The sequence below is a fragment of the Petaurus breviceps genome, unplaced genomic scaffold (genome assembly GCF_028583685.1).
Source record: "Petaurus breviceps papuanus isolate PSGF00001 unplaced genomic scaffold, PetGlider_PUasm1.0 90451, whole genome shotgun sequence".
Lineage (NCBI taxonomy): Eukaryota > Metazoa > Chordata > Mammalia > Diprotodontia > Petauridae > Petaurus > Petaurus breviceps.
The window spans coordinates 2,233,357-2,252,260 of record NW_027187258.1 but is presented as its reverse complement, the minus strand read 5'-3'; the positions used below and the strand labels follow the sequence as shown (position 1 = coordinate 2,252,260).

The 18,904-nt window shown below is 47.7% G+C and overlaps 1 protein-coding gene across 1 annotated transcript in view; it reads left to right on the top strand.

The window, feature by feature from the left end:
• Positions 1-18,904, top strand: part of EDA (ectodysplasin A) — a 163,792-nt gene that overhangs the window by 139,429 nt on the left and 5,459 nt on the right. The window contains exon 3 of the mRNA XM_069062475.1: positions 16,720-16,743. Within this exon, the coding sequence (XP_068918576.1) occupies positions 16,720-16,743 (24 nt within the window). The remainder of the gene's footprint in view (positions 1-16,719; positions 16,744-18,904) is intronic.

The following is an 18,904-nucleotide window of genomic DNA, read 5'->3' as shown; positions in this document are numbered from 1 at the left end:
GCGGCTGTGACACGAGCAGCTACAGGGACAGGTGCTCATCAAGGGGCTGAATAGACTCCATATGCCGATTTGTGAACTTTCATCTGACCTGAAACCTAATTAATCATGGAGCTTCATGTGTTAGATGTGCCCCCATTCCCCCAGTGAAGTATAATCATTGGGTCCTGCCTTGGTTAGGATAGAGGAAGGAGGAAGAGAAAGCTGAGTCCTATGAGCTATGGATACAAAGGCTGAGATGATCATGGAGGTTCCCTGTGGTCTAGGGTTGGGGAGTGTGGTGAGGTGAGGGCTTTCACTGCTGATAGGCTCAGAGTGCTCAGTGGTCTCTCAAAATATCCTGCTCACAGCTTTGACCAAGATTTCCTCCGCTTCTAACACCATCACTTGAGAGTTTTGTATTTTTTAAGTTTTAGACTACATGTCCTGCTTGGCAGTGGAGGTCAGCAGGAAAATGGGGCCCATTTTCCAGCCAACTCTGTTGGAACAACATTCATGCCAGGATCCATAGAAGGAAATTTCTAGACTCCACAACATTGAGACCCAGGAAAGACATCAAGAAGCTAGCTGATGAGTAATTTTCAGACAATGGGCTAATACTTCTTTGAAAATTGATGAAATAAACGTGTGGGGAAAAGCGTGTTAGAGGAGGAAGAGTGTTGGACTTTGAGTCACAAGGACTGGGATTTGCCAGTTGTTAGCTATAATGAACCATAACCAAGTCAATGACCTCTCTGCGCCTCCGTGCCCTCGTCTGGCCCAGGACGATCTTCCAGTCTCAAATCTCAAGACGCCAGATGAATGTGGGTCCTCAGTGTCCTTCCTGCTAGATGGTAGAACTTGGCATTTATGCCACTATAAGGAGATTTCTTCCAAACTCTTGGCTCATCATTTCTGTTTATCTCAGTGGGGGTGGGGGGAGGAGACTGGAAATCAGCACGATGGTTTGTGTTCAAAACTAATGAAGTCAAACAAAAGGGTGACTTGACACTTCATATTGGTCAGTTTAAATATGTGCTATTGACCAAGTAAATGACAAGGAGTCATGGTATTTAAAATGAATTCTGTGATAGTTCCAATCACCCAAGACCAAAAGGCCTTGCCTCATGGAAGAGGAATGGGGTGGGCAGCAAGAAGAGAAACTGGGCCAGATTTGGGGTCAGAGGCACAGCCACTCAGTACCTGGGTGACCTTAGCCAAGTCCTTTCCCCTTTCTAGGCCTCAGTTTCCTCCTCTGTAAAATGAGAAGATTGGACTCATTGACCTCTGAGATCCACCCCCTAACTCCAGATCTATGATCCTATGAGCTAACACTGCAGGGATTTCAACAGATGGGGCACAGAGGACCAAGTGGGACCAGACATCACAGTGAAAGGGTGTGGGCCTCCTGGCTGTGAGCCTAGAATGTAGTCAGAAGAGAGGTCTGCCTTCCATCTCCCCAACCAAATGAGTGTGGGAACATTGTTCGCTGACAGTTTTGCTGCGGCCCAATGTATTTGCTGGAGCTCTGAGCTCCTGGCAGGGGATGGGGAGAGCCGCTTCTCTCAGCATGGGTCACAGGCCCTCCCCGCCTCCTCCTCCCTGGCAGTTCTTGACTGCATCTTTCTAGAGGGGAATTACCGCCCCACTGGGGGTCTCATCTCTCTTCTTTAAATGTTTTGGCAATACTCACACTTGACATGGTCTAGTCACAAAGAACTGGCAGAAACCCCACTTTGGGCACAACACTGACCACTTCTGGCCTCAGTTTCCCAATCTTTCAAGTTGAGAATGGGGTGGGGGTGGGCCCTAGAAGAAGGCTTCCAGCACATCAGGTAGCCTGACCATAGCAGCTTGGAAACAAGGTACAGATTGAGGTCAGCCACGAGAGAAGATGTGCAGCATGCAGAAACGTTTCCTGAGCCTCCCAGCACCACAGCAAAGGAGCAGCATGGCATGCTGCTCCCCCCCCCCAGCTCCCTCCTCTCCCACTCAGATGCCTCCTGCCTTGTCCTCACTTGGACCTCTCTAATACCTCAGATTCTGAGGCCAGTATTCAGTGCAAAGAGATGGGCGTCACGGCAGGAACAACTCAGCAAGCCATTGAAGGTTCCCCACAACAACCCAGGGTGAGGTCAAAATGCCCACTTGGCTGAGAGAGAGGAAATGACTTTCCCAGGGTCCCACAGGATTGTGTCCTCCCAGTGCCAAGGCCAGGACTCTCTCTTAGGTAGCCTCGTGTTTGGGAAGATTTCAAATAAGAGAGTCCCAGTTCTTAGAAATCGAAGACATTGCCCTGAATCTCTGCTGTTCTAATTTCAGCCTTGTCACTGCCCCAACACTTCCAGGACAAATCAGTTTACGGTCACCTTTGAGTTATAGAGAGGCAGCTAGATGTCTCAGTGGATAGAGTACTGGGCCTGGAGGCAGGAAGACCTGAGTTCAAATTTGGCCTCAGATACTTCCTAGCTGTGGGACCCTGGGCAAGTCATTTCACCTCTGTTTGCCTTAATCCACTGGAGAAGAAAATGGCAAACTACTCCAGTACCTTTGCCAAGGAAAGCCCACGGACCATATTGGTGTGCTGTGGTCCACAGGGTCACAACGTCAGACACAGCTGAACAACACTGTGCTATACAGCCTGGCATCTACAGACCCCTCAGCTCTGGAAAGTGACTCACCAAATGGAATTGAGGAAACTACTGACTATTTTGGGACCCCAGACCCACTGATCCCCAGCAAAGGGGCTACGCCAGAAGTGAGCAAATGAGCAGCCATCATCCAGCCAGAAGCCAAGCCCTGATATGCTCCAAATAACTGCTCCAGAAATGCTTCAGCTAGTGTCCCTGCTCTGGCTGGTATCAAGTGACCACCTCAAATCAACTGGCTCCCTAGGCTCCCCCAGCTTCTGGAAATCATCTTTTTTCATAGCTCCCCTGCCTAGGGGAACTGAAATGTCAAAATTATTAGATGAACTTCCTGAATAGTTAAAGCAAAGATTGTGAGATGACCCCTCCTTCTTTATCTACATCCTTGCTCCTCAGACTCCTCTTTCTGTCGCAGGCCTTGATGTCCCCAAGGCTCTGTCCTGGGCACTCCTCTCTCCACCTCTATGCTGCTGGCCTCTCCAGCCATATGCCCAGCCTTAATCTCTCTCCTGTGCTCCAGTCTCCAATCACCAACTTCCTGTTGGGCAGTTTGAACTAGATATCCCAGAGACATCTCCAGCTCAACATATCTGAACAAAAGCCACCATCTTCCCTCCCAGGCAGTGCCATCCTCACAGATTTAGTAACTCTGAATCCTCCCTGCCTCTTCCACACCCAGTCACTTACCAGACGATTTGGCAGTGGCTCTACACACACAGCTACCACCACCCTACCCCAGGCCCCCATGACGTCTCGCCCAGACTCCTGTAGTGGCCTCCTACTTGGTCTTCAGTCAGTCAGCAGGTTACCATGAGCTGGGGATACAAAAAAGGCAAAAACAGCCCCTGCCCCAAAGAGTTTCATACTGTCATACATGTCACCTACATGTATATGTGTATAGAAATACATACACAGCTCAATAGATAACATGTATACAAAGTAGGTGGAAGCTAATTTCAGAGGGGAAGACACCATTGGGGGACAGGAGTCTCCTTAGAAGAGGGGACATTGGAGCTGAGACTTGAAGAGGGGTCAGAGATACCACCAGGCCCAGGTGAGGAGGGGGAGGCCCAGACTCTTCAGCCTGGCTAGATCTTAGATCCTAGAATACTTGTGGAGGGCAGGGGGAGTAAAGGTCTGGGAAAGGAAGAAGGGACTAGGTTGTGAATGAAAAGCTAAGGACTTTCTAGGTGATCCTGGAGACAGTAGGGAGCCTCTGGGATTGGAGTCAGGGATGATATGGGTAGATTTATGAAAAATCCCTCTAGAAGGGGGTGGAAGATGGACTACAGAAGGGAGAAATTGGAGACAGGCAGCCTAACCCACAGGCTATTGCAGTAGGCCAGGTGCAAGTCATACAAGACTGCACCAAGATGGCAGCAGCATCTGAGGGAAGAGGACATACACTAGCACTTTGGCAGAGACAGCAGATATAAGGAACTGAGGGGGGTACTTAGGATGGTAGTGCCCTTGAAGTTGGGAGGGAGAGAAGGAGCAGGGATGGAGGAAAAATACTGACTTTAGTTTTGGACATGTTGAATTGAAAATGTCTACAGAACACCCAGTTTGAGATGTCCAAAAAGAAGTTGGAGATGTGAAATTGGAGGCCAGCAGAGTGACTCCATACTTCAGTTCCTCCCCCACGCTCCTGCCAAAATCATCTTTCAAAGGCACAGATGTGACTATGCCACCTCTCTGCTCAAAAACCACCAGTTCCTCATGAAATAGCAGTGGAAAATAGAAACACACAACCATAGCGGTCAAGGCCCTCTCCAGGTTGGCTCTTTCTCCCATCAACCCATTCTCATCCTGCTCTCTCCTAGCTCCAGGCATTCCTTCAGGCTCTACTTCCCCCATGCTTGGAAGCCTCCTTCTTCTTCTCCCCCCCAATGAAATCCTCCTTTTCCTTCACCAACCTCAGCGCAGCTCCCACTGCTTCCTAACCCCTGAGCCTCACTCCCCAAGTGAGAGGCTTTCCCTACTTACTTCATCTGGATAGCTTCATTCTTACCATTTTCACATTCATCTTTATAGTAGGCTTCTTGGCAGATGTTCATCTCTACACCCCCTCCCACTACTAGAGAATAAAGTCTTGAATGGAGGGCAGGGCCTGTGACACTCTTCACCTTCATCTCCCCAAGCACTTGAAACAGTAGACACTCAGTGCTTGTTGAATGGAATTGAATGTCATACATACATCAGTGCTGGACTTATAGGTCTTCAAGTTTTGTTGAATTGAATTAAATTGTGAATAGGTCTATTCCCCTCTTGACTCCAAAAGCCTGATAACAGAATGTATGTGTCTCATTCCTCCCCACAGAGAGGGCCTTTACTCAGACACAGTCAGGATGTTGGCTTACCTTGCTTACCTTGCATTGAGGAGAAACAGTGATTCCAAAAAAGGGAGTGGGTCTGTTTAGAGATAAGAAGGCTAAAGGAAGCAGGAAGTACCTCATAACTGTCTAGCCTGTACTGAATGATTTGGGGCCCTGACCCAAAGAAAAGGCAATGGGTTTAAATGGAAGCAAGAACAAGGAGAATTCAGTGCTGGAAGCCAGGAGGTAGAGGCAGCGTCACAGGCAGGAGTCCTCGGGCTACTTTATTGTGGGTGCCCCACCACATTCTGTCCTTGGCCCGCTTCTCTTTTCACTCTATACTATCTCACTTGATCATCTCATCAGCTCCTATGGCTTCAATTTTCATATTTATCCAGTCTTGGATTCCCTACTGAGCTATATAGTCACACATCTCCAACTGCCTATTGGACATCTCAAATTCAATGTGTCCAAAAGAGGACTCATCTTTCCCCAAACCTTTCCTCATTCTGAACCTCCCTGTTACTTCAGATGACACCTCCCAGGCCCTCAAACTACCAAACTAGGAGTCATCCTGGCTTTTTCACTATCTCTCACCTCCCATATCCAAGCTGTTGCCAAGGCCGGTCCATTTCACCTCTGCAATACCTCTTGTCCATTTCATCTGTGTAGCATCTCTTGACCACTCCCCCTTCTCTCCTCTGACACTGCTCCCACTCTGCTGCAGGCCCTCATCACCTCATACCTGAATTAGTGTAATAGCTGCCAGGGCTCTGCCTGCCTCCCTACTCCAGTTCATCCTCCATTCTGACACTAAAGTGATTTTCCTAAAGTATACATTCAACCATGTCACCCCCTTGCTCAAAGAGTTTAGTGACATCCTATTACCTCCAGGATCCAATATGAAATTCCTTCTTTTTCATTTAAAGCCCTTTGTAATCTTACCCCTTCCTACTTTTCTAGCCACACTGACCTACCTGCTGTTCCTTACACACAACAATATTCAGCGCCTAGAATATTCCACCCCCCACTTTCACCTATTAGAGTCTTTGGATTCCTTCAGGACTCCCTCTGTAAGAGGCCTTCCCCAGTCTTTCTCGCTGTCCGTCTCCTCCTCCATCTTGTGCATTGTCTCCTCCCTTAGACTGGGAGTTTCCCGAGGGCCAGGATAGCATGTTTGTCTCTCTTTGTATCCAAGGCTTAGCACAGGGCATGGCACACAAGAAATAATCATTGACTATCTACAGGCTTTGGGGGAAGGGAGTGGGGCCTAAGCAAGAGCCAATAATCTCTTTGCTCCTTGATCCCCCTCTGCTTTGGTAACTCAAGCAACTGCCCTCTGGTCTTTGTCTAGAAAGCCTAGTAAGCAAACATGCCAATTTGTACCTTTTATAAGAATAATGGGAAAGGTGGTTGGGGGGTGGGGAGGGAGCCTGTCTTTGGAAAGCCACAGTAAAACAGAGCACCAGGGCCTATGGGCAACACTACAACATTCACCCATCTTCTAAAATGCCTTTACAGTCTCAGACAAAAATGGGGCCAGATGCAGCCAGACCAGAATTTGCTTAGTAGGTAACAGATTTCTTGGACTTGCTCATTTAAAAAAAATTAAGGTTATAAACAACATATGTCAAAAATCCCATAAAATCATTCTGGAAAGCATCTTTCCTGGAAAGCTGAAACCCCTGCTAAGGTTTAAGATTTGCTTTTCAGAACAGGAAAATGGCACCTTGTCCTTCTGCACTGTGGGCTGTTCAAGAAAAAGAAAGTAGGGGAAGGGGGTGGAGGGAGGGGAGGAGAAGAAAGAGAAGGACCAAGAAGAAGGAAGGAAAAATAGAAGGGAGAGGAGTAAGGGAGGGAAAGAAAGAAGGGAGAGGAAGGCAGGGAGAGAAAGGAAGAGGGACAGAGGAAGAAAGGGAGAGAGAGAAAGGAAGGGAGGGAGGGGTAGAGAGGGACAGAGGAAGGAAGGAAAGAAGAGAGAGGAAAAAATGGTGGGAGGGAGAGGAAAGAAGGGGAAAGAGAAGAAGAAAGGAAAGAAGGGAAGGAGAAAGAGAGAGGAAAGGAGAGAGGGAGGAAGACAAACAACAGTAATCCTTGGAAACCGCATGTTCTGAGTGGGTCTGTTTCCAGTAGTTATCCCAGAGCTTCAGCTGCCTGGTCCCCTCCCAGCATATAATCTGTCCAAACCCTTCAGAGAGCTAGCAAGCCCCTGTTTACAAATACAGGTGCTGTTGCTATGAGTGACCATGGCCCAAACATGAGGTCTGCCTACAAAACTCATGCTTTTCAGGCGGTGAGAACGCACTCAAGGGACTGAAGTCACGGACCACAGACATCCTATAACTTAATGCTCAGATTTCAGAACCACAGTTCTGCTTCAGAGATGGGATCCCAGATGGGTGGGCTCTCCATAGTATTCCAAAGGAGGCCTTCTCAAAGAAATATTTCTATTCATTGAGTTACTTAGAGAAAGGATACAGGAAGGAGGAAATCTGAAAGGCATGCTGCTAGAGTAAGGGAAAGCCCTAGAGGTATGAGTTCTAATCCTGATTCTGCCACAGACTTTTTATTTCACCTCTCTGGGCTTCAGTTTCTTCATCTGTAAAACAATTAGCTGGATTAGATGACCCTACAGCCGCGACATTATCTGTCTTAAAGTTTCTTCCATCTCTGACATTCCATCTTCCAAGGTACCCCTAGCTCTGGCATTCTCCATTTTCGAGGTCCCCCTTCCCTCCCTCCAGCTCTGCTGTTGTCTGATGCAAGATCCTTTTCCAATTCTACCATTTTGTGGTCTCTGTTCTAAGGGCCCTTCCAATTTGAGCTTCTGGGATAAATTATCTTTATCTTCTCATTCATCCATTATGTGACTGTTTTGGGCTCACTCTGATCCATTCGAAGCCCCTTCTAAGGGTTGAATCCCTTACATCTGTATACCTTAAGCAATTCCTTAGGATTTATCTATTAAATCCCAGATGGGTTAGGCTCTGCATTTGTGGAGGAAGTTGCCATCAAGAAGTCCCTGTGCTGTTAAAACACAACTCCTTCCCATGCTGGCATCTTCCTTGACCTATCTCATGGAGGTATTTATGGGGAAAGGGCTTCCTAAGTCTGGAGCACAGGTAGTGGGGCTATAATGAGTGGGGGCTTTCAAAGCATGAATGCTATCCCAGAGTGCACTGGGCTGCCTTGAAAGTTCTGGGCTCTCCTTCCTTGCAGACCTCCATGTAGCCAGATGCCCACTCATGTGGAGGGTTAGACTGCTCAGGCCTCATGGCCCTTCCACGTGTTTTCTGTAGCTTTGGAGCATCTTGCAGTTTCTAACCTTTAAGGGATGGTTGACCTGACCTCTGTCCTCCATTGGCATCACCAATGCCTGGGGTCCCTATGTGGCTGCATCAGCTGCTCCTGCCTATGGAGTCATGCTCTGGGCCTAGATATTATAGTCAGAGTCTCAGCAGCAGATGTCATTCTCCCTTTCTCTCTCAATCTCCCTCCCTCCCTCTCTCTGTCTCTCTCCCTTTCCCCGTCTCCTTCTTCCCACACACATATAAAGATAAATAACCTCATTCCTTAGACTGTCAAGGTGATGGGGAGGTGGATCAGAGGCTTTGGTCAAACGTAGCTTTTTATAATTAGGTCTCTATCTCAAACGCTGATAATATGGAGGAACTGGGCACTGTCTGCCACCATAGGCATGCTGGCAACAGGGCCCACCTGAGCCTCCTTCCAGATTTTTGTTTGAAATTCTGGGAATTTCCTTCCAGATGTTTGTTCCAGATCTCATGACAGATTCTGGGCTACCGGGAAGCAACCTGGGGTTTCCTAGTTACTAATCAGGCTGCTCTCAAGCAGGCCCCACTGAGTGAGTCTTGAATCCTGGAGGCAAATGGATGATAATCCCAGTGCTCAGCAAATTCAAAAGTGACTGTCCCAGTGTTTGCCAGGGTAATGGGTGGCTGAGAACATTTCTGAACGTGTCTGTGCCTGAAGCAAGTGGACCAAATTAAAGCAGCCCCTCCAGAACAGTTAAGGCCACTATAGGGTGGGGGCAGAATCTGAGATTAGGAAGAACAGGGCCAAGAAGGGACTGACCATGGATGGCTGAGGCCCCTTCCTGCTGTTGGTACCACTTCAGTTGGAATTGCACATGAATAATAACCCCAGCATGGCCATAAAACCCAGTGTCCCCAGGCCTTTCCACTGCAGCCCAGCCCATCTGGTCTTTGGGACTGAACCAAGAATCACTGTAATGTAGATCCAAGGTTCGGAATGCATCTGGAGGGCCTCCCATCTCTAGGAAATCTCTGCTCCCTTTGTACTTTTTTTCCAGGAAATCCTTGATGGAATAGGCAAATGCCTTGGGTGAGCACAGGTCACTTTGTTTTAAACACCATTGCATGTCAATATTGAGTAAATCATTGGCCAGAGTTGCCTTCATGGTCATATCTGTCATGAAGGAACGAATGAAAAAGTGCTTCCTTTGTGCCAAGTGCTGTCCTAAGCAGTGTGGATACAGAGAGAAAAGCAAAGTCATCTACTGTGCTGGAGCTCCTGGTCTAACAGGAGAAGAGCATATGTACGGTACCTACATGTATGTCTCTGTGTGTGAAGGGCACCTGGTTGGAGAAGAGACTTGAAAACTGCATTTTGTTCTTCCATGTCAAAAGCTGGTTTGTAATTCAATACTGTACATAGTAGGAGCTCAGGTTCCAAGTAAGATTGTGAGTTCACAGATGTGGGCAGCTGTATGCCACTGGTTGGGCGAGCCTGCCTGTTCCTGGCTCCTGTTTTCATCAAGGGTGCCCTTAGTATGTGCTTAGACCATCCCCGTGAGCTGGGATGGTAACGTGACTGTCTGGGTTGTTCAGTTGCCGGGGGCTGCCCAGGATGGAGGCTTTGGGAATATTTATCGATGACAAGTTCTGAGAGAAGATTTCTTCCCATGACTCCTCGGTCGGTTACTCTTCATCAGAAATAAGCTCAACATTCACCTCCCATAGTAAAGCCTTTCCATCTGGCCCTGGATAAAGCTGTTAATCCTTTTCTCTGTATGAGTTTTTTCACCCAGTCCTGTTGAGCCCTGGACCATTTCCAAAGTGCATGTCTGACTGACAGGAGTTTATATTGAGTCAAGTGATTGTTAACCTAACTGTGAGAAGTTCCAGAGGCAATTGTCTGACACTGATTCCTTTTTCCACAAAGTTATTCCCAAATAGATTCAGGGTTGCTATCTGGGGCAGGAAAAACTGTGAACCATCAGTTATTTGTCCCATAGTAGACTGGGTTACCTTATTAAGTAGGGAGTTCCCTATCAACAGAGTTATTCATGCAGAAGCTGGATGGGTGCTTTTTGAGGGTGTTGCTATAGAGGAATGCTTTATCAAGCAGTAGAGGGAGTCCAGGTGTACTGAGGACATAAACCAGGATTTGGGGAATGGGGAGGGTGGGCCACACTGCTCAGTCAGTGCCTCCTACCCCTGGGTCCCATTTTTTAGGGATAGGTGAGAGCATCGTAAAATCTGCCCTGAAAGGGCCATCAGAAACAAGCCAAGCACAAAGAGCCTCGTGACATTATCTGTAATTGCCAAAAACTATGAGCAACTTCAATACCTAACAGTGAGTGAGTAGTTGAATAAATCGCGGTGTGTTCATGTAGGGGCCTGGGTAGGAACTGGGCCTGGGATTCCATTGGAATGGGAACTCCTGAGAGAGAGGAAATCTCCTCTACCTAAGCAGGTCAACACCTTCTCTGTGATGTGTGCGTGTGCGTGTGTGTGTGTGTGTGTGCATGTATGTGTGTGCACATGTGGTCTTAGAGAGTTGCCCAGAACACTGAGATGTGGAATGATTTTTCCAGGGTTGCACCACCAGCATGTGTCTGAGACATGACTTGAACCCAGGGTTTCCTGACTCTTTAAGCTATATGATATCCATGTAATGGATATTGTAATGCAATTAAGACTGACAGATGTGAAGAGACCTTTAGGCAATAATAAAAATTAAAAAAAAAAAACAGAAATAAAAAACAAAGCAGCAGAATGAAGAGAAAATGGAAGAGTGACTAAGAAAAGAATCATGACATGGAGACTTGAAGGCTGTGACTGAGAAGCTGCTACTTGGTACCAGCAGCTAGCTTTTTACTGGTTTTTTGTATGCCCGTACACTTAGCATAATGCTTGCTTGCTACATCCGTCAGACGCCTGTAATCAGTGCTTGTTGATGGATTGACTAATTAGGACATTTGGGGGGTTGAAATTAAAGTAATTTAAATGCAAATTACTGAGCAAGTTTAATTGGGGTGTATTGACATTCTATATAAGGTTTTGAATAAATAATTTTTAAGTCAATCAAGAGAACTACGTGGGAAAAAAATGAGCCAGAGGGATCCAACCAAGTCAGGGGCCAGCTAGTCTTGGAACGCAGGGACTCTCTGAATAGCTGTCCCAGAATGACGACAGCTTGAATCTCGAGAGTTCTCCACAAGATGGGATTTAGAGCCAGTTCTCAGATGAAATTTAAACAGGGATAAACACAAAATTCTACACTTGGCTTTAAAAAAACATCAACTGCTCATCTCTAGGATGGGGTAAGCATGACTAGGTAACAGTCCATCTGAAAAAGTCTCAGGGTTTGAGTGGATTGGTAGCTCAGCATGAGTCAGCAACGTGACCATACAGCCTGCAAAGCATTTCTATAGCACTTTACAGTTTATGAAGAGTGGGATAAGGGGTGCTGCAAGGGAATGGAATGTCAGGCCTGGAGGCAGAAAGACCTCAGTTCAAATCCAGCCTCAGACCCTTCCTAGCTGTGTGACCCTGGGCAAGTCACTTTGTCCTGTTTGCCTCAATTTCCTCATCTGTAAAATGAGCTGGAGAATGAAATGACAAACCCCTCCAGTATCTCTGCCAAAGAAACCCCCAATGGAGTCCTGGAGATCAGACAGGACTGAAAACTACTGAACAGCGACAACAAAGCACTTTACAACAACCCTGGGGGTTAGGTGCTATTATTATGCCCATTTTATAGATGAGAAAACAGAGGCAGTTAGTGGTTAAGTGACTTGCCTAGGGTCATGAAGCTAGTGTGTATCCAAGACTGAATTGCACTCAAGTCCTCCTAACTCCATCTAGCTGCCACATGGCCTCTCATTTAGGTAGGTTCCTTCCAGCTCGACCTGGAACATGACATGAGCCACAAAGTGAGGGGCCTAAAGACAAAGTGTTTCATGATTGACTAGGCCAAGCTCCTATGCTCATAAAGTGGATCTTGGACTCCAAGTGGCCTTCCATTATCTCTGAGTCCCTCTGGACAGATCTAGGGCAGAAAATGTACCCCATTGACTAGCCAATACCCTGAAAGTGGTGCAGCAACTGGGCCCTGGGTCTGTCATGAATTGGCCTGGGCCACTAGCAGCAGGAACCAGTCTTTGCTATGATATCTCTGGGAAGTCATGGAACCCCCACCATTTCCCATATCACAAGTGTTTCACTGCCTCGTACCTGGTTCTTTCTGGTCTAGCATAGCTGTGGGTATTAGCATTTCCTGTGGTTTGCACTCCCCTGCTCTTTGAGTCAATGGGGTCCGTCCTGCCCAGATCCCTACCTGCGTCTTTGGTCACAATTTGCAGAGTGCCCATCCTAGTGCCTTCAGCATCTGGCCACCCTCCACCCTCATCCCTCCCTCTCCTCCCAATGACTTGGCCAAGTCTTTATTTATTCATTCAACAAACTTTTGCTGATGGCAAGTGCCATTGGGCCTCCTCCATAAGCCTTTGAGGTGGGTAGAGCAAGTGTTGTTATTCCCATTTCAGAGGTGCTGAAATTGAGGTTAAGTGGCTTTTCCAAGGTCACCTAGTTAGCCAGTCCTGAGTTGGAGGCTAATGCTTTTCCTGTCACAGCACTCTGCCTTCCTGAAGGTCTTAAGACAGGGAGGAGGAGATTCTAGCTCCAGAGCAGTATGGGAGTGAGGGGGTGGGGCATGGCTATGCCCACAAACACTGCAGTGACCTCCTGGCTTGGGGGCTAGCTGCCAGGTGGAGGAGCCATATCTTTGCCAAGTCTTTCTCCTACAGTTTTTGGAATAAACAGGAAAACAAATCCCTTCTGTGAGGGGCACCAGGCCTGTGCCACGTGTTTAGGCTCAACCATCACCCAGAACCAGTCGGGATGGAGGTGGGAAGGGGGTGGACGGGGAGCCCTTCTCCCAGAAAGTGAGGTTTCAAATGTCCTTGATTCCTTCATCCCTTGTCAAATCAGGCACCAAATCTTGACCAGGTGATCTCTGTAGCTTTCTTCTTCCCCCATTGACTCCCATCCCAGTGCAGGGCCTCATTACCTCCTGCCTGGACCACTGCCTGCCCCTAAGCACCCCCTTCTCTAATCCAGCCTTCCTAGAAAAAACAAAAACAAACTTTAAAAAATTTATGTTTTGTTTATTATGAACTCAACCTCAGTGTTTCAAATTCAAAGAACAGAAAATAGAGTTGTATATGAAAATATGATCTTCTGTTATACATAGTTCGTTTTTCAAATGTATTTTTATATTTAATGGCACTGGATTTACCACGGCCTTGCTTGTCTGTATCCCCTTCTGACCTTCCTTCTCGTGTGTGTGTGTGGGGGGGGGTAGCTTCCCCAAGCCTGGGTTTACTTGAAGACAGGACTCTCAGCACCTGCTCTTCCTGCCCTGCATGGCCTCCACATTTCAGGCCAAGCTCTCTGATGCCAGTTCTTCCCACGTTGGGACAAAACAGAAAGCTTGAGAAAGGAGTATGAAGGTACCCTGTGTATCTTCCAGTGTGTCAGGAATCCTGTTTTGTCTTTTATTTTTGATGTCATTATCACACCCATTGACTCTTTCCTGGCTCTCCCCCTACAATCTATTCTCCATTCAGCTGTTAGGGTCCTCCTTATTCCTCAGCTCCAGGATCAAATCCAAAATGGCTTCCCACATTCCCAGGCTCATTAGGCCCTACTTGGTTTCCTTCAAGTCCCAGCTAAAATCTCACCTTCTCCAGGAAGCCCTTCCTGATCTCCCCTAATCCTCAGGCCATCCCTCTCATGGTTATCTCCAATTTCTCCTCCCTGTAGCCTGTCTGGACACAGCTGATCTCACTTGACTTTCATACCAAGACTGTGTGGTAGGCAACAAAGGTACTCAGATGCCCATTCGGAGGGAGGCTCCAGGCCAGGGCCCTGCACCCAACCTCGGTGCTGGAGAGAGGACTGTTATCCACAGGGCAAAGGGAGGGTAGTGGCAGTTGATTTGGCCCATCGTGCTTTACTTTGATGGTTATTATAAGAGGATGGATGATGGTAATCCATCCATGTGGGGAACACATGCCCGCCTAGGGTAATTTAGCAGAAGTGAATGGGTGCTTAAAAAGAAGTGTCAACAGTTTCACCGACAGTGAAGTCACAGACAATTTCATGGAAAACGATCCTAATCCCTTCAGGGAACTCAGGCGACCTGAGCCTTTCTTTGAATAGTGCTGACTTGGGTGCCCGCCATGCCCTGGACACAGAGCTCTTTAGGGGAGCGGCATGGTGGTCAGAGAGTGAGGCCTAAAGGTGCCGAGCGCTCTGGGCCCTAGGCCAGACACTTGACTCCAGGGGGTCCCAGTTTCCTCATGGATTTGTTATGAGGAATGAGATAATTTTTGCAAAGTGATTTTAAGAGTTGGATGCCTCTTGAGGCCATTCCAACGTCCCCCATGCCTCCAATTAGCTTTTCCTTGTCCTAAACTGACCAGCCAGGCTCCTGGTCTGCACCGGGGCCTCTGCTCTTCCTGGTTCCTGGAGCTCCAATCTGAGCTTAGACACTTTGACTAAGTTGCTTCATTTTCATTTGCCTCAGTTTCTTCATCTGTAAAATGGGAATCATAACAGTACCTACCTATGAAGGGCTGCTGTGATGGTGAAGTGAGATCATATTTGTCAAGCATTTAGCAAAATGTATGACATAGTAAGGGACACAGACACACACACACATGTGCATACACAGACACACACGTGCACGCACAGACCCAAAGACACACACGTGTGCACACAGACACACACACGTGCGCACACAGACACATACACCTGTTTCCTTCCCTTCCGCTTCTGCTCACTTCAGGCTGCATCAGATCAAACACATCTTCCCAATTATCTCCGAACTTCTCCAATGTTTTCTTTCTTGTAGAGCAGTAACATTCCATTGCCTTCACACCTGAGCACAGCTTGCTACCTATCCCGCTCACAGGCACCCCCTTTTTTCTCCCACAAACAGCGCTGCTGGGTATCTTTTGATTTTCATCGGCTCTTTCTTTAGCCTTTGACTGCTTTGGGGGTACGTGCCCCTCAAGGACATCCTAGGGGTGATCAAAGTGGTCTCAACAGTTGGGTGACTTTGGGCTCATGGTTCTAGCCATGTGCCACCAACTGGCGACCTTGAGCACATTTAGCTGTGACCTCTGCAGTCCTTCCCAGCTGTGACATGTTCTTCCAAATGCTGAACAGTCAGTTCAGAGGGACCTCAGTGCACCTCCCCTATTAGCAATGGGGGGCATCTCAGAGCCACACCCTCACACAAGGGCCTCAGCAGCCACCAGGGTTGATGGCCCCTCATGGTGTGATCAGCTTCCTTTCAGCCACTCAGGGAGAGACACAGACACATGACGACTTCTCAGCTTTCTGAGTCCTAACTCTTAGCCAAATCTCCTTTCCAGTCAACTGGGAGAAGGGCTCCCCGTCCACCCCCTTCCCACCTCCATCCCGACTGGTTCTGGGTGATGGTTGAGCCTAAACACGTGGCACAGGCCTGGTGCCCCTCACAGAAGGGATTTGTTTTCCTGTTTATTCCAAAAACTGTAGGAGAAAGACTTGGCAAAGATATGGCTCCTCCACCTGGCAGCTAGCCCCCAAGCCAGGAGGTCACTGCAGTGTTTGTGGGCATAGCCATGCCCCACCCCCTCACTCCCATACTGCTCTGGAGCTAGAATCTCCTCCTCCCTGTCTTAAGACCTTCAGGAAGGCAGAGTGCTGTGACAGGAAAAGCATTAGCCTCCAACTCAGGACTGGCTAACTAGGTGACCTTGGAAAAGCCACTTAACCTCAATTTCAGCACCTCTGAAATGGGAATAACAACACTTGCTCTACCCACCTCAAAGGCTTATGGAGGAGGCCCAATGGCACTTGCCATCAGCAAAAGTTTGTTGAATGAATAAATAAAGACTTGGCCAAGTCATTGGGAGGAGAGGGAGGGATGAGGGTGGAGGGTGGCCAGATGCTGAAGGCACTAGGATGGGCACTCTGCAAATTGTGACCAAAGACGCAGGTAGGGATCTGGGCAGGACGGACCCCATTGACATCTTCAACTGACATAGGGGAGTTGAGAAGGTTTGAGATGTTACCAGGTGCCCAGGTGGAGCTGTCCAGCAGGTCATGGGGCTCAGGAGAGAGGTGAAACCTGGGTATATAGACTGAAGAGATGGTAACTAAGAACGTGGTAGCAGATGAGATTCAAAGGGAGAAAGAGCTTGAAACAGCAGCGACTTAGGGCGAGGGGATGGGAATGCCGACCACTGGTGGGCGATGGTCTAGCAAAGGAGGATGAGGAGCAGTTAGAGGCGGGAGCAGGAGCAAGAGAGAAGTTGAGGGAAGAGAGAGTATTCCCCATGCTGGGGAGGGCAGAAGGATCTAGGGAAAGACTTTGCCAAGTGACCTGTAGGCCTTGAAGCCTTGACCCTCCCCTGGGAATGGCAAGAAATTTTAATTTCTTTTTTCCTCTCTTTGCAGGTCCAGTTAAAAACAAGAAAAAGGGTAAGGTCGTCTCGTTTGCATTTCTTTCCCGTGTGTGCTTGAATGACTTCTCCTAACAAACATACAATGAGTAGAGTTTCCAGTGTGGTCTCCTTGGCCTGGCCCTTTATCCATGGAATTGATCCACACCCTATTGCAGTAGAGATTCTGGCAGTCAGCGCTCACTGCACTTGGATCATTGAACTGGACTAACTCATGAGAAACCCGAGGGCCTTTCTGAAAACCTTCCCTCAATGATTTCCTGGTGACAGCCCACTCCAAGCAAGGCCCAGGTGGAGGCCAGGCCCAGTCACTTCCCTTTGTGCCCAGATGCTCTCCACTCTTCTCAGGTTTTTTCCTCTTCCTACAGTCAGGAAGCAGGACTGCATGGAGCTCCTGACTGAGCTCCATAGATTGCCCTTGCTTCTTGACATCACAAACTTTGCCTCTTCTCCTAAGTGGCATTGAATGTCACAGACAAGAGGGACCTTCAAAGGCCATCTCATCCTAGAAACTCTGAATCTCCACCGTGATCCCAAGCCCTCAATGATGGTGAGCCTGCCACCTCCCATAACATCCTGTGCCACTTTGACCTTCCACTGCTTGCACCTGGCTCTCTGCCCATTGATACCAAGCACAACAGATCTGATTCTTCTTTTCCAAGTAGAGCAGCCTAACCAAGGTCGAGTCCTTGCTGACCCAGTTAAACGCTGAAGCCTTTGTTCTGTTCTTGCGAATGTCTCCCATTCCCCATTGGCACCACACTGAACATTATTCTCTGGTACTAGTGAGGGCTCCTTGATGGGATAAGAGGTCTCCATGCCCTTCTCACCTACTTCCTACTTCCTAAAGGCTTGAACTAGCAGTGAGAAAGGAATGGATGTGAGAGATGTTGTAGTAGAATTATCAACATTTGGCAAATTTAGAATTCGTCCAAACCAGAAACACTATGCTTTTCCTGTTGGACATCTGAACCTTCTCCCAGTTCCAATCCTTAGTTGTCTTTGACCTGCCAACAAATGAGTGTGCCTCTCCTGTCTCCTCCCACTGCCATCCCAGTCTGGACCCTCCTCACAAGCCCTCTGTGCAGCATCATTCTGGGGGCTTTGTTCAAGTTGGTCCCCTTCTCTCAGTTCCACCCATTGAAATACCCTGCCTAAGGGGCGGCTAGGTGGCACAGTGAATAGAGCACCAGCCCTGGAGTCAGGAGGACATGAGTTCAAATCCATCCTCAGACACTTAACACAAAAACTATCCATGTGACCTTGGGCAAGTCACATAACCCCAATTGTGCTCCAAAACGCAATAAATAAATAAAGACTAGTTCACCAACTGCTACCGTCAATAAGATCAAATCTTTGTATAAAAGAAAACAATTGAAATTAAAAAAAAAAGGAATACCCCACTGGGACTGGGACAGCTAGGTGGGTGGCCCAGTGAATAGATCACCAGCCCTGGAGTCAGGAGGACCTGAGTTCATATCCAGCCTCAGACACTTGACACTTAACTAGCTGTGTGACCTTGGACAAATCACTTAACCCTGAATGTCTGACCTCTCACCTCCCCCCAACCCCTACATGCCTCTCCAGGCATATGGGATTTGGGAGATGGAAGGGCCTGTGGAGTTCATCTAGTCCACTTATTTTACAAATGCAGCAACTCAGGCTAAGGGAAAATAAATGGACTTTCCCAAGGTCCTCCAGTTCTTTTTCTTTTAATCAAATGCTTTATTAACTTCTAGTTCATATCATTCATTTCTGCACGATTTTGAGTTACAGATTTTCTCCCTGTTTTTCCCCCTACCCACCACTCCAAAATATCCCCTCCAACTTTCCAGTACGGCACAGTGGATCTCTATGCCCCAGTGCCTGTATGTCTTATTTCCCAGTTACAAGTAAAATAATATTAATAATAGTATGTATATATATATTAAACATTTGATTTTAAAACATTGAATTCCAGATTCATTCCCTTTCTCCCTTGTCACCCACCCTTACTGGGAAGATAAGCAGTTCAGTATAGGTTGTACATGTGTAGCTAATGCAAAACATTAACGTAGTATATATATTATAAAAGACTGGCTATATTTCCCTCCCTCCTATCCCACCTCCCACTTGTTCTATTCTCTACTTTGATCCTGTCCCTTTTCAAAAGTAGGTGCTTCCAACTTCCCTCCCCCCCA